The 13,353-nt window shown below is 35.8% G+C and overlaps 2 protein-coding genes across 10 annotated transcripts; one reads left to right on the forward strand and one right to left on the reverse strand.

Annotated features, from left to right (window-relative positions):
* Nucleotides 1-3,285: 3,285 nt before the first annotated feature.
* On the reverse strand, nt 3,286-6,843 carry LOC103340153 (Methylthiotransferase). Its single transcript, XM_008243539.2, has 3 exons — nt 6,400-6,843; nt 4,828-5,894; nt 3,286-4,201 (listed from the first exon to the last, which is right to left on the reverse strand). Exons 1-3 carry the CDS (start codon nt 6,708-6,710, stop codon nt 3,690-3,692), a joined length of 1,890 nt encoding a protein of 629 aa, XP_008241761.2. The 5' UTR covers nt 6,711-6,843; the 3' UTR covers nt 3,286-3,689.
* Nucleotides 6,844-6,885: 42 nt separating this feature from the next.
* On the forward strand, nt 6,886-12,589 carry D2HGDH (FAD-linked oxidases family protein). 9 transcript variants are annotated; one of them, XM_008243533.2, is made up of 16 exons: nt 6,886-7,052; nt 7,375-7,745; nt 7,909-8,010; nt 8,220-8,267; nt 8,382-8,452; nt 8,777-8,895; nt 9,142-9,237; nt 9,338-9,447; nt 9,625-9,705; nt 10,005-10,108; nt 10,409-10,517; nt 11,059-11,164; nt 11,481-11,566; nt 11,650-11,775; nt 11,899-12,000; nt 12,076-12,589. In XM_008243533.2, the coding sequence occupies exons 1-15, from the start codon at nt 6,935-6,937 to the stop codon at nt 11,986-11,988; spliced, it is 1,737 nt and encodes a 578-aa protein (XP_008241755.2). In that variant the 5' UTR covers nt 6,886-6,934; the 3' UTR covers nt 11,989-12,000; nt 12,076-12,589. The 9 variants fall into 9 exon arrangements, with proteins under 9 accessions (XP_008241755.2, XP_008241756.2, XP_008241752.2 ...); XM_008243534.2 differs by having other exon boundaries at nt 12,236-12,589; XM_008243532.2 differs by having other exon boundaries at nt 6,887-7,052; nt 12,090-12,589.
* The last annotated feature ends 764 nt before the right edge of the window (nt 12,590-13,353 follow it).

A 13,353-nucleotide genomic window follows, 5' to 3' on the forward strand; every position in this document is an offset into this window, starting at 1 on the left:
CAGGGATGTGACACAAGAAAGAAAAAGGGGAAAAAAATAACAAAGATGGGGGTGATCTTTTAGCATTAATTGTAAAGGCATATATAAACTTCATATGAGATTTCATGGGCTAGCAAACTTATGATCTCTGTATCGCTTTTTATTTCCTTTATTAAATTTAGTATAGGGAAAAGATTACCATTTGTAAGATCAAGAAACCTTAGTAGGAGACTTAATAGTCACACTTACTACAAACGGTTCAATTCTCATAGTTTTCCCTTATATAAGAGAAGGGTTTCTCACACACATTATGAAAGTGTCATGGGAGTTCGAATCTGACACTATTGATCTGTAAGTCAAGACAAGACCTTGTTGACATAAATTTTTTTTTAAAAAAAGATAATGAAATCTTAATATAAAGAATCAAATGGTGGAGTGACAACATAACATCAAAATAGCTAGTGCACCTTTTAACTAACGTTATAAAATTTTCTTCATAAAAAGTATATCTTCACTTACATTATTTTATGCATAAGTCCATAATGTTCACTAAGTGTGTAACCAAAAGTAGGAGTATAATACTCCAAATCATGTACTGATGATTATTTATTAGTGCAAAGACATGCTTCTTGGATATTAATTTATGAACTCGAATCTTAGCCCCATACGCGAGATTTATTAGTCCAAAGTACCTTATCGCAAGTATATATTCAAGTTTTGGAATCATGTGGAATTTAATACCTAATTTATATAGAATTTATAAATGAAACTTTGGATTCTTAAAATTTCAATCCTAAAATCTCACTACCTTTTAAATATAAGATTTCTAATAATAAGTGCTGCTAAACAAACCTTAAAATTAATTGAGTACACCATAATACCAAACTATATTATATATTATATATATATTATGTTATTAAAAATTAGTTTTCCTTTTATGCAAAACTCAAATACAAAAACCTTTACCCTATAAATAATAAATAAAACAAATTGAAAAGCTTAAGCCCTAAAATAAAACTAATGGAACAAATAATAAGGAAATAAAAGTAAAATAAATTAAGAGTAAGAATGCAAGCTCGATATGGTGAAGCACGTCAAAGATAATATCCTAAAGCCTTTGTACGTAGTCTTCATATGTGCAGGTACTGATGATATACAAGACTCCAAGATATGACTTCAAATACACAAATTCAAGGTCCGTTATGAGCACGTTCGTAGTTGAATATATGATGTATGACGAAATATGGGTTAATTATGGTGTGAAAAATTAATTAAAATAAAGTGGCTCAAAGTTGGAAGGAAATCGTGCAGGGAGGAAAATTCCAATTAAATGTCAATTATGAAAAGAAGGAAGGCGTATCGTTGGGATTTTCTAATTGATTGAGGAAGTTTGAAGCAATTATGATTATGTCAAGATTTGTATTTAATTTAATGTTTTATTTTATATTTTGAAGAATAAGTTATCTATTAGGATATTATTTTCCTAATATTATTTTTATTATTTTATTGTTAGCTAAGTTTAGGAATATTCTAGAACCTAAGGTTTCCTACGATTTTAGGGTTTCTTTGTTTTCTATTTAAGCAAACTCATGGCATTGTATTTGTAAATTTATTCATCTTATTTTCAATCAATATATTTGAGGTTTACTCAATTTCTCTGGTGGATTACAGTTTGTGGGTGGATTCCAACATTGTTACTTATAGGATTATCGTTCGATCTCCCTATCCCTTATATCTTGCTGCGTCAATATATGTCTCCAAGTCATAGAACCTTTGCCCTAAAAAACAAAGAATGTAGAAGAGATGTAGAGAGAATTAGTTGTGTGTCAAATGTGAAGGAGTTAAATAAAAAAAATTAAGGCATTAAAAAATAAACTGAAAAATAAAATGTTATAACCCCACAGTAAATAAAACAAAACAACCAAAAGAATTAAAATAAAATTTAAAATTCAAAACAGTAAACGTTGAAAAGCGTTTAAATACCAACATATTTTATATGCATCCTAGTCCTTCAACCTCTTATTATGTGTTTTTTCCGTCCTACTTTGTAATTAAGCATGTGGTGTGGATTACTTGTATGAAACTTGTAAGTAATTAAGAATATTTACCTATTCATTCTATATCTTATATTTAATTTTTCCAACCTTCAATATCACTTATATATATATATATATATATATATATGTAGAGTACTATCTAATAAATTGTCGGAGAGAAAAAAGAAAAAGAAAAAGAAATGAGAAAGAGAGAAAAAGAAGAAAAAAGAAGGCAAGAGTGGTGAGTGAGTGGTGACAGGGGCCCGGGTCTAGTCGATTATCTATCTCTTCCTCAGTAACAGTAACAATGGTACTACTACTACACTAGTGGTGGTTCATACCTCACGCGCCATATCTCCCCATGAAGGGTCAAATTCCGAGTTCCAACCAAAGGAAAGAGAAAAGCCCATTGGGACAGAATTCTGTACCTTCTCCTTTCCTTTTACCACCTAAATGAATGTGAAATTGTCAACCTTATGTTTTGACTCACTGTGTATGCCCCAACAATGATTTTAAACAATGATTTTAAAGAATGGAGAAAAGGAAATTGTGAGCTATTGATGTAAGTAGAATCAATAATATATTAATTGGTTGCAGTTTGTGTGAGTATATGAGCTACTAACAATAACGCTGCTTAGTTGCCATGAGGAGTAATAAGTGGTTGGGTTGCTTGTTGATTGTGAATTGTGAAAGGGGTGTGTGTGCGGAGAGAGTGGGGGTAATGCACTCTGAAGGGTCAGTGCTGCTCATTGATCACTTTTTATTCGCTGCTTGGATAATCATGACAGTTCAATGTCACCCATTAGACATATTGATCAACATCAACATTCTATCACTGGACTGGAGGAATTCATTGATGGAGACCCTTTGCATTATTTCTGACTGGTTTCATAATTGTCATCCCTGTTGGCTACTTCGGGTCAAAAGTACCATCAAATTTTGGGATGTTGGAATTGGTAGAGATATTTAAGGTAATACTTTCAACTGTTTCTTTAGGGCAGAATGGTTGATGAAGAAAGGAGAAAATTTGACAGCAAATAGCATGAAATCTTCATTTCATTGGGGGAATCTGATATTGTAAGTATTTTCAACTGGATGATCCATCATTATGCAAACAATTTACACCGCAAACAACATGGATCATTCTGGTCAATTCGAGTTGCATTTAAACAAAATTCATGTCTCAATGGAATAAACTTTGAAGAGGTATAATCTGCAGAATTCACATTTATCAAACCAATGGAAGCCTACTCAAGAGATAAAAGGCAAGTAGGGTGGAAAGGCGAAAAATCTCATATATCAAATTACAAAGGTTTTCATCAGATCTTTATCACAACTCGTTATATATCAAAGGCAAAAACGTTGCACTAGCACCCTAACCTTTTTGAAGGTTGAGGCTGTTACTTGTCAGTGAGAATATCAAAGCTATACACTACCAGAGTCCCCAAAAAACCAAATGTCATGGGCAAGTAAGACCAAATGCATAATTTGAACTGATCGTTGTTTTACCAGCATCCATAAATTCCCAACCTTCAAGCAAGAAGCTGCTCCAAGCATCCACCTTGACAAAACATGAATGAAGTAATTCTGTAACGATAAATTACATAAAGAAGTAAAACTACTGCAACATTCATGAGCAGCTCAACTAGTGTGCATATTCATGAACAGCTTTGTTCAACTTCTACTTCCACAGGCAACAGCTTCTTCCTCCACATTGTCGTAAAACAAGCTCAATTTACTTATTGCAACAGCCTCTCCAAATAGGGATGCTCTTGTAGATTTCAAAATACGCACTTCAACATAATCACCAACTACGGGATTCCTTTCCTCATTTGAATCAGCATCTCGATGTGGTAACAGCACGTTAGCGAAAGAAACTCTATGGCCTCTATCACTCTTGCCAATGAGTTCTGTATCCGGAGCTCTCTTATTGGGTCCTTCTACTAAGATGAGTTGGGTAGTTCCCACCTGTGAGTCATAACACTGACCTGTGCTCTCACGGAAAGCCTCGATAAGTTCGGTCAGCCTGCTCTGCTTCACTTTCTCTGGAACATCATCCACATAGTTTCTATGTGCATGAGTTTTCTCCCTCATGCTATATGCAAACATGTAAGCCATATCATAACCAACAGCCTTTACAAGGCTCAGTGTGTCTGCATGTTCCTCCTGTGTCTCCCCACAAAACCCTGTAATTAGAAAGAAACATGTTAGAAGGGAAAAACACTTCATATGCTGAAATAAAAGAGAAAATATTGTAGGTTACAGGTGGAAAATTGATAAGAAAGAACATTTCAAACAGTTCGATTTATAAAATCAGTCACTAAAACACCCAAAATGGGGGTTGAAATTATAAAAAAACCCAAACACTATTTAAACATATAAACACACCCAAAACCCATCATTACACACATCAAAAATTTATCCACTTTGGGGTTGATTTTGGGTGTGTTTCTATGTTTAAATAGTGCTTGGGTTTTTTTATAAATACATGTCTAGGATTGAGTTTATTTATAAATTTGTATAATAAAATCAGGACATCATAAAAAAGTGAGAAAGAAAGAAACCAGATATCGCAAGTAAAAGCCTCTTTCCAATATGATTTGATCACTACTACAGTACCTTGTAAAAGATTTGCAGTGGGCACCAAAAAACATACATATAGAAATGCTTAAGCATAACTTTTTAGAACTCAGTTAGATTCATAGTAGACATAGAAAAGTACAAGCTGGAATTTTCTTCTCACCCAAAGTTGATAGCAAGTTTTGTAAGCAAGATTAACAAAATTGAATAGAACTCTGAAAAGACCTCTTACCGCATATGAAATCACTGCTGATGGCCACATCTGGAATAATTCTCCGAATCTTTTGCACAAGATCTAAGTATGCCTCACGGCTATAGCCCCGACGCATTCTTTCTAGCACTGTGCTACTTCCAGTTTGAGCAGGCAAATGGATGGATTTGCAAACATTGGGTCTGTCTCTCATTATATACAGTAGCTCATCAGGGAAATCTTTCGGGTGCGGGGATGTGTATCTAAATCTCATCTCTGGAAATTCTGTGGAAAGTCGATCCAAGAGATCAGCAAAACGAGAACCTACTTTTTTCACCTTGCACATGCTGGAAAAGCCTTCACTATATCTCCAATTGGTTCCTGTTTCAACTTCCTTTTCATACTCAGAGGCATCATTATAGCTGTTTACATTCTGGCCTAGCAGTGTTACCTCCTTCACACCTTCTTCCCAAAGCTCTGCCACCTCCCTCACAATTGATTCCACAGGACGTGAGCGCTCTCTGCCTCTTGTGAAAGGAACAATGCAAAATGAGCACATATTGTTGCAACCCCTCATAACAGAAACAAAAGCACTAATTGAATTTTTAGCAATTCGAACCGGACTAATATCAGCGTAAGTCTCTTCCAGTGAAAGAAGAGTATTGATTCCTTTCTGCCCATAGTCCACATCTTCTAATAATCTTGGCAAGTCTCTGTACGCATCAGGCCCACAAACCACATCAACCATTTTGTCTGCATCTAGTATCTTGTCCTTTAACCTCTCGGCCATACATCCCAAAACTACAACTTTTGGAGGGCGTTTGGACTGCGACCTCCCTATTTTAACATTGCTCTTCCAGTGCCTTTTGAGAAACCAAAAGTAATTAAGCCGCTGCCACACCTTCTGTTCGGCATTGTCCCTAATAGCACAAGTGTTAATGAAAATAACCTCTGCATTCTCAGGAACATCAACAACTTCACTATACCCAGCATTCTTCATAATAGACAGAACGATCTCCATATCATTAATATTCATTTGACACCCATAAGTCTCATGATAGATACGTCCCATTGGAGGAACTTCTGAAACTTCCGCAGCTGTTACATTCCTAGACATAAAAAAGGAAAAAAGAAAGAAAAGAAATATTTGAAGTATGAGATACAGATCATAAATATGGAAATCGATGTAAGAACATTCAAACTTTTTAATATTTGTTGGGTTGCCTTTGTATATCCATCTATGGTCTCTGAACTATCAGAATACAATAGGACATTTAATTTCCAAATCTACAATGGCAGAACATCACAGTAATATTTTAGATCATACGCACTAGCATTTCTTATGTCAAAATTTCAACTTAACGAGCATCTCCTATAACTCCACCGTCAGCTAATTTTGAGTGCTTAAAGAATTGTTTTGTGCAGTATTTGTAAAACACAGTTCCCATGAGCTATATAAAATCATGTCTTTATAAGCAAAATCCGCAAATGCCAAATGATAAGCCACAAAGACTATTGCTTTAAGACTTTCTAAGACAACCTAATCCCAATAACTGCACAAAGCCCTGAAACATTAACCAATCCATTGAAATTTCAAAATGAATGTGAACTCACTGGGGCTGGGCTTCAGAAGCGGTGAGAGCAGCCTGAGCGACGAAGCAGCGGAGGCTTGGGCTCTCAGACTGGTTCGGGAGAGAAGAAAGGTTAGGGTTAGACTGAGAGAAGCTTCTGGAGAAATTGGGACCAAGACTCCTCCTTTGTGGCCGAGGCGTCGGCTGGTGGTGGTGGTAGCTACGGAAGCTGGACTTTTCTGGTCTCCAATTGAGAAACCTGAGAGTGAAGCAGCATGGTCTCTGGAGCTTCAGGCGCAGAGCACAGTGAGGCTGGTTCAGGATTGAGGAGAGGGACGAGAGCGACGACGCCATTGGTGAGATACTGCTCGTGCTTCGCAGCCTTCTGCGTCAGAGAAAGTTGGATAGGGATTACAGTTTACGACAGAAGAGAAAGAAACCCGGTAATATTACGAAAACCGACATGTCGTTTATTTCAGTTGGGCCCGGCCTAATCAGACCTCTCAGTTGCGTATAAATATGGAAGACCAAATTCACTTTCATTTAAGGGAGCTGAAACTGAAACTGAATTTACAAAAATGGAGAGGTTGAGATTGAGAGCTACTGGTCGTTTCTTCAGATACTGTTCTAACAGATCACTCTTTGATCCCCGATTGAACACTAATTCTGAGAATTCAATCCACAATTCTACTTCAGGTATTTTACAATAGAAAAGAAACACTCCTTTTCAATCTCCAATTTGAGTACCTTTCTATCAAATGCTATTTTCTCTCTCTATTATAGTTTGAAAGGAAGAGCTGGTTTGATGAAATATGAGGAATATGATCGTTTGGAATTTGAGAAATGTTTCGTTTGGTTTGCTCAGAAAACAGAAATGGTCTTGAAGAAAATGAAAAATATGACTTTTTGTTTATTGGGTTATTATTGGAGCTAAATGCTGCTGGTGTTTAATTTGTTAGACTATGGACGTGTGGATTACTTTCTTGTAAAATTAATAAGGAATTTTCATCCGAAATAGGTTATGCACATGGCTTTGGCAAGAATTGTAGAGATTTCCATTTCTTTAGTGATAATCACAAGTGGAATGTTCAAACATGTTTTGGCTTCTTAAGATATCAAGGAGAGACTTTCCGAGATTCTACGGAAAAGGGTCTTCTTGAAAAGACAAGGAGATTTCAGTACCGAGGTTTTGGTTCTTTGGCGGCAAAGGTTCAGAGGAATCCTTCTTTTTCAACATTAAATTCTGATGATATCAGCTATTTTAAGGAAATATTAGGGGAGAAGGGTGTAATTGAGGATGAAGACTGGCTGGGGACTGCAAACACAGACTGGATGCACAAATACAAAGGCTCAAGTAAGCTTCTGCTGCAACCTCGGTCCACTGAGGAGGTTGACTTTTTCTCTTCCAGGAGTCTTATTATTACCATACAAGTTTCCAGGATTCCTATAGCTCACTCTTAAAAGCCTGAATTTTCATGTGTGTATGTCTCAATTGCTTTTGATAGATGTATTACAAATTAAGGACTTCTATGTATTTATTTCTTCCTTGCAGGTCTCACAGGTTCTTAAATATTGTAATTCCAGATGCTTGGCTGTTGTTCCTCAAGGTGGGAATACTGGTCTTGTGGGCGGAAGTGTTCCTGTTTTTGATGAAGTAATGTGGTTTGTTCTGCTTCTTTAATGGATGAGAGTGGTTATTTATCGGTGGCATTTTCTAGCATCTACCTAAGTTTGAAAAATGAGAGCTTTATTGTCTTATTGTTGTGACATAATATATTATATACTATGTATAGGCTGTGTAGTTTTGTTAAAGATCTATCATACTTCTGATATTTTCACCTGAGTAGCCTTCTGTATTTGCAGGTGATTGTCAATATGAGTTTGATGAATAACATAATATCTTTTGACAAGGTAGACATTCAGTGCTAAGTATTTAGTCTGGTGCTCCAACAATGTCAATTTTTCAAATGGTTGCAACAGTAAAACTGCATGCTTATGAAGAGATTCCCTGATCTCTACTTTCAGGTGAGTGGTATTCTGGTATGCGAGGGAGGATGCATTTTGGAAAACCTGATTGCTTTCTTGGACAACCAAGGGTAATTTCTGTAAACTATCACTTTCTTTGCTAACAGGACCTGCAATGACAGGATCAAATGCCATAAAACAGGGCTACAACTTAATTTATTAGTTGCATGATCTCCTCATGATTTGCCTACCGCTCTTGTCCTTATTAGTAATTATATGTTTCTTTTGTAGATTCTTATCTCTGGTTGTGCAGTTTAATTATAATCCAATTTTGGCATATGTACTACTTTAAACTGTTAGATTGTCGCACATTTCCCCCCTTTTTGAATTACACCCCATGGAAATCTAGATATTCATGTTCTTGTCATATTTAAGCACCTTATGCTTCCATTCAGATTTATTATGCCACTGGACTTAGGTGCAAAAGGAAGCTGTCAGATTGGTGGAAACATTTCGACCAATGCAGGTGGTTTGCGCCTTGTCCGCTATGGATCACTTCATGGAAACGTACTTGGTGAGGAATTGACATAACTTTGATGTTTGACAGTCATCTGCTTCAAACCTCATTGGTTATCTTAGTTTAAATTGCATATGACTTTACACCAATAATTATGGACTTCTGCCAAAACAAATAATTTTTTGATTTCTGAAGTATTTAAGAGCTGGTAGAAACTTGATATTTTGCAAATGGCATGGTTCTTAGAGAATCTTTTGTTAATAGTCTGCACTGAAGTATATTATATTTTACCGTATCTCACAGGTCTAGAAGTTGTTTTGGCTGATGGTAATGTTATTGACATGCTTGGGACTTTACGCAAAGATAATACTGGGTATGACCTAAAGCATTTGTTCATAGGTATGTACTGAACACTTCAATTGTTTTTTATTTCTGTGTAGAAGACTAGGATTTTTTAGTGAGGATGTGATTGTATAATTTTTGTTTATCACTAATGTAGGCAGTGAAGGATCTTTGGGAATTGTAACCAAGGTTTCCATACTTACCCCTCCAAAGTTATTTTCAGTAAATGTAGCTTTCCTTGCATGCAGCGATTACTTTAGCTGCCAGGTATGATAGTTTCTTTGACAGGAAATTGCCGCGCTTCTTCATAAGTTCTGCTAAATTAAGCCCAGTAGAATGCAGATATTGATATCCAATTGTTATTATTATTTTACGAGTTCATCAATTTTTTAGCTCATTTCTCCTGCTTAAAAAGTGGTTCCTCACCTTTATAATGTTGATCAGAAACTTCTAATGGAAGCAAAGAGGAAACTTGGGGAAATTCTATCTGCCTTTGAATTTTTGGATAGCAAGTCATTGGATTTGGTGAGCTTTCTGCCACATATTAGATATTTTCATTATTGGTGCATATCAAGCTTTCAGGTTTCATAGTTTTTCTTTGTTTTTGCTTTTTTTGAATTTTGAGGAACTTAGTGTGTGCTCAACATCTGTAGTTACAACAAACTATATCACCGTCTCTGTTTCGACTTCAATGCAAGTATGGCAACTATTATTTAATGCATAGCACTTGTAGAAGTGAAGTGGATGCATAGCACATTGCCTAAAATAGCCTTGCTGCTTTATCACTGTTTCATTTTGAAGCCTACTCGTTGTATTTTACATAGCAGGTTCTAAATCACTTAGATGGTGTTCGGAACCCATTACCTCCCACAATGCACAAATTTTATATTTTGATTGAGACAACAGGCAGTGATGAAACTTACGACAGGTAACCTCTTTTCCACTTGTAATTATTCACCTGCTTGAATGAGAGTGCTTTAACCCTAGCTTAATTAATTTTCTTTAGCATTGAGGTCCAGCTCCTCATTGGCTCCTCTTGGTGGTCCTGCAAATATATTTCCATTTTTATTTTTACTTTTAAACACCTTATTTTGAAACAAGTTAGGGTTTAAAGAAAACTGACAATAACTGGAAATGGAATCTCTATTGTTATTCAGTATCTTTGCTTTGTAGTTAACAATTATTGGCATGCTCATAATCATAAAAATCACGAGTTATTTGGATACAGACAGAAGCTTGAGGGCTTCCTGCTTCATGCAATGGAAGCTGGTTTGATTTCTGACGGAGCTCTAGCACAAGACATAAACCAAGCATCATCATTCTGGCGTATACGTGAGGTACTCTTTTTTCTTTTTCTTTTTCCTTTTCCTTTTCAATCCAAGCCTTGTCCTTGGTTTTTAATTCTCATATTCATGATTATTCAATGTGGTGCTTTGAATTCATGAATCAGGAAGCGAAACTAATCTTCATTAAAGAAAACCACTTTTTTTTTGTCTTCTGGACCTGTATTTTACTTGCTTTGGTCTCAATTATCAGTGTTGATCAATATACGATAAAAAAATTCACTTTTTTCTCTCATCTCATGAATACTTTTTCTTCATGTTTCTATGCATTCTTATTCTTACTATTCAACCATTTTTACTTTTTCTGTCTGAGAAATTGGTGGCAGGCAGGAAATGTAGCCGCAGGATTGTTATTCCTATCTATCATTTTCTTGTCATTAATAACCATTTAGTAAGAGTAGCAACAATTTCAGCCGTCAGGTCATTAAGATTTTTAATGATCATTATCCCCTTTTTGATATACATGAAGAAGCAAATATTTACATCTTTTCGTAAGCATCCTATACTTCAGTCGGTCGTATATTTATGGTGGCAGGGAATACCAGAAGCATTGATGAAAGCAGGAGCTGTTTATAAATACGATTTATCATTACCTGTTGAAAAGATGTATGATCTTGTTGAGGAAATGAGAACTAGACTCAGTGAGTAAATGCTTCTTATTGCTTGCAATAATTGAAATATTCTTTAGCTTCTTGCTGCAGTGGCCATACCTATCCACTTTAGGGGTTGAGTGGGTTTGGGTGTGGACATACACGTGCAGGTAGTCCCTTGAAAGAGTGGTACTGTTTCAATGGTGCCCTTGTCAAGTATGACACAAGTTTAGGGATTTTATTTAGTTTTATTATTATTCTTATGTGCAATGTGATCTTGCGACATCTATATTTATTTGGATTCTGGAAGATAATTTTTTTAATAGTAATTTTGAATATACACTCTTTGTTTTGTTTAAATCTTTAGGTGATTCAGCTAATGTAGTTGGATATGGCCATCTTGGAGATGGTAATTTGCATCTTAATATTTCAACTGCACAGTATGATGATGGGGTAATTTCCTTGTACCTTAATTATAGAGCTATTCGTACATTTTCTTTGGTGCAGTTTAATTAATATCTTCAGTGTATCTGTAGATTTTGACACAAATCGAACCCTTTGTCTATGAGTGGACATCTAAGCATCGTGGGAGCATTAGTGCAGAGCACGGCCTTGGACTGATGAAAGCTAATGAGATTTTCTACAGCAAGCCAACTGCTACTGTGAGTGTTATGTGAATATGAGATGGAGAGTGACCTGCTTGGTGTTCTCTTCTCTCTACTTCCCCCTTGAGACTCTGCAGTTTCTTTATATAAAATGTCTAAACACAGAATCTGCTTGGACAGGTGAGCCTGATGGCTTCCGTCAAGAAAATGCTGGACCCCAAAGGGATACTCAACCCATATAAAGTTCTTCCGCACTCTCTTAGTTCTTAGCCCTGAAGTAAGGTTTGTGAATATTCTTTCCATTCTTAATTTTACCATGACTGTTTCCTAGAGAGTGATCTTGCATTTGTTTGTGAGATTGAGATGTGTAGAGCAAAAATGCCCACTGACCGACGCCAGCCAAAACGTGGAATTGGGAGCTGACAAATAATCATGGGAAACATTTTCTTGAACACTGGTTTTGATGTTCTATAAGAATCTCATGTAAATAAAAGTGTGAAAATGCTATATTTTGCAGAGAGTTTATAAATAGTCACTCTTTAATCTTCACGATGGAGGTTTTATCGGAAGGTTACAACTTGCAACTTCACAGCTTGCTCAAGTCGACGTCAACCCAATGTCACAGTTTTCGGCCCCAGGGTTCAAAATCCGGCCAAAGAGGTCGGAAAATGTCCGGCTTGCCGCTTGGGATTAAATAATGGATTGGCCACGATTTGTTCTATTCCATGAGATAGAGTGCATGCACTTAAACATTGACGCTTTGACATAACATCTTTTGGCGTTTGAGTTAAGGCATTGGCCTTGTTGCTACTTTCCATTTCCTTCTGGAAACCAACGGGATTTTGGCAAAATAAAGTTGACCATTACATCACATTGACCTTTGAATTATCCAATCTACTTAATATCATCACTAATAAATTGGAATGTCTATTTTTTTATTTTGCCATCAAATTGGAATGTCTATTTGCATCTAGTTCTTTATTCGCCACATTATTTTTTAATTTTAATTTTAATTTTTACTTTAAAAAAATAAAATTAAGGTCCATGGTATACACCACGATTTGATTCTCACTCGTAAAAAGATTACTTGTAATGCATTTTAAGAAAAGAATCTCTTGCCTTCCCAAGCATATAATGAAACCAAACATTGGAAGATTGCGCATGAAAGACTTTGCAATGGACAAGTTGTCCTGCAACATTTCCATTAATCAAGGCTGGAATATGCATATACAAACTTTATATTGATAACTTAGAGGTAAAGTCAACTGGAGGCAATGACATAGCCCACCAAAGAAAATGGACACAAATTAAAAAATATGAGTCATTATTTGGTTTTCTTCTTTACTTTTTACTTTTCACTGCTTAGTGTGGACATTGAAACACTGCTTTTGAGTTTGACTTGGCCTTTACTCCAGCCTCGATCACGTAGACTTGATTATACAACAATAGTTTTAAGTATCAAAGGTGAAAGAGGTATCAATTTCAAATCACTCATTCTTTCTCCGGCAAAAGAAGAAGAGAAAGCCTCGACCACGTAGACTTGATTATACAACAATAGTTTTAAGTATCAAAGGTGAAAGAGGTATCAAGTTCGAATCACTCATTCTTTCTCCGGCAAAAGAAGAAGAGAAAACA

The sequence above is a fragment of the Prunus mume genome, linkage group LG8 (assembly GCF_029339155.1).
Source record: "Prunus mume cultivar Tortuosa linkage group LG8, ASM2933915v1, whole genome shotgun sequence".
NCBI classification, from domain to species: domain Eukaryota; kingdom Viridiplantae; phylum Streptophyta; class Magnoliopsida; order Rosales; family Rosaceae; genus Prunus; species Prunus mume.

Excerpts from the sequence above, each read along its gene's own strand:
- LOC103340153 (XM_008243539.2), bottom strand. The coding sequence starts at position 6,710 with ATGGCGTCGTCGCTCTCGTCCCTCTCCTCAATCCTGAACCAGCCTCAC. Across the intron at positions 5,895-6,399 it reads GCTTCTGAAGCCCAGCCCCA|GAATGTAACAGCTGCGGAAG; the intron begins GTGAGTTCACAT and ends TTTTATGTCTAG. Across the intron at positions 4,202-4,827 it reads CAGCAGTGATTTCATATGCG|GGTTTTGTGGGGAGACACAG; the intron begins GTAAGAGGTCTT and ends TTCTAATTACAG.
- D2HGDH (XM_008243530.2), top strand. The coding sequence starts at position 6,935 with ATGGAGAGGTTGAGATTGAGAGCTACTGGTCGTTTCTTCAGATACTGT. Across the intron at positions 7,053-7,374 it reads AATCCACAATTCTACTTCAG|GTTATGCACATGGCTTTGGC; the intron begins GTATTTTACAAT and ends CATCCGAAATAG. Across the intron at positions 11,165-11,480 it reads GGAAATGAGAACTAGACTCA|GTGATTCAGCTAATGTAGTT; the intron begins GTGAGTAAATGC and ends TTAAATCTTTAG.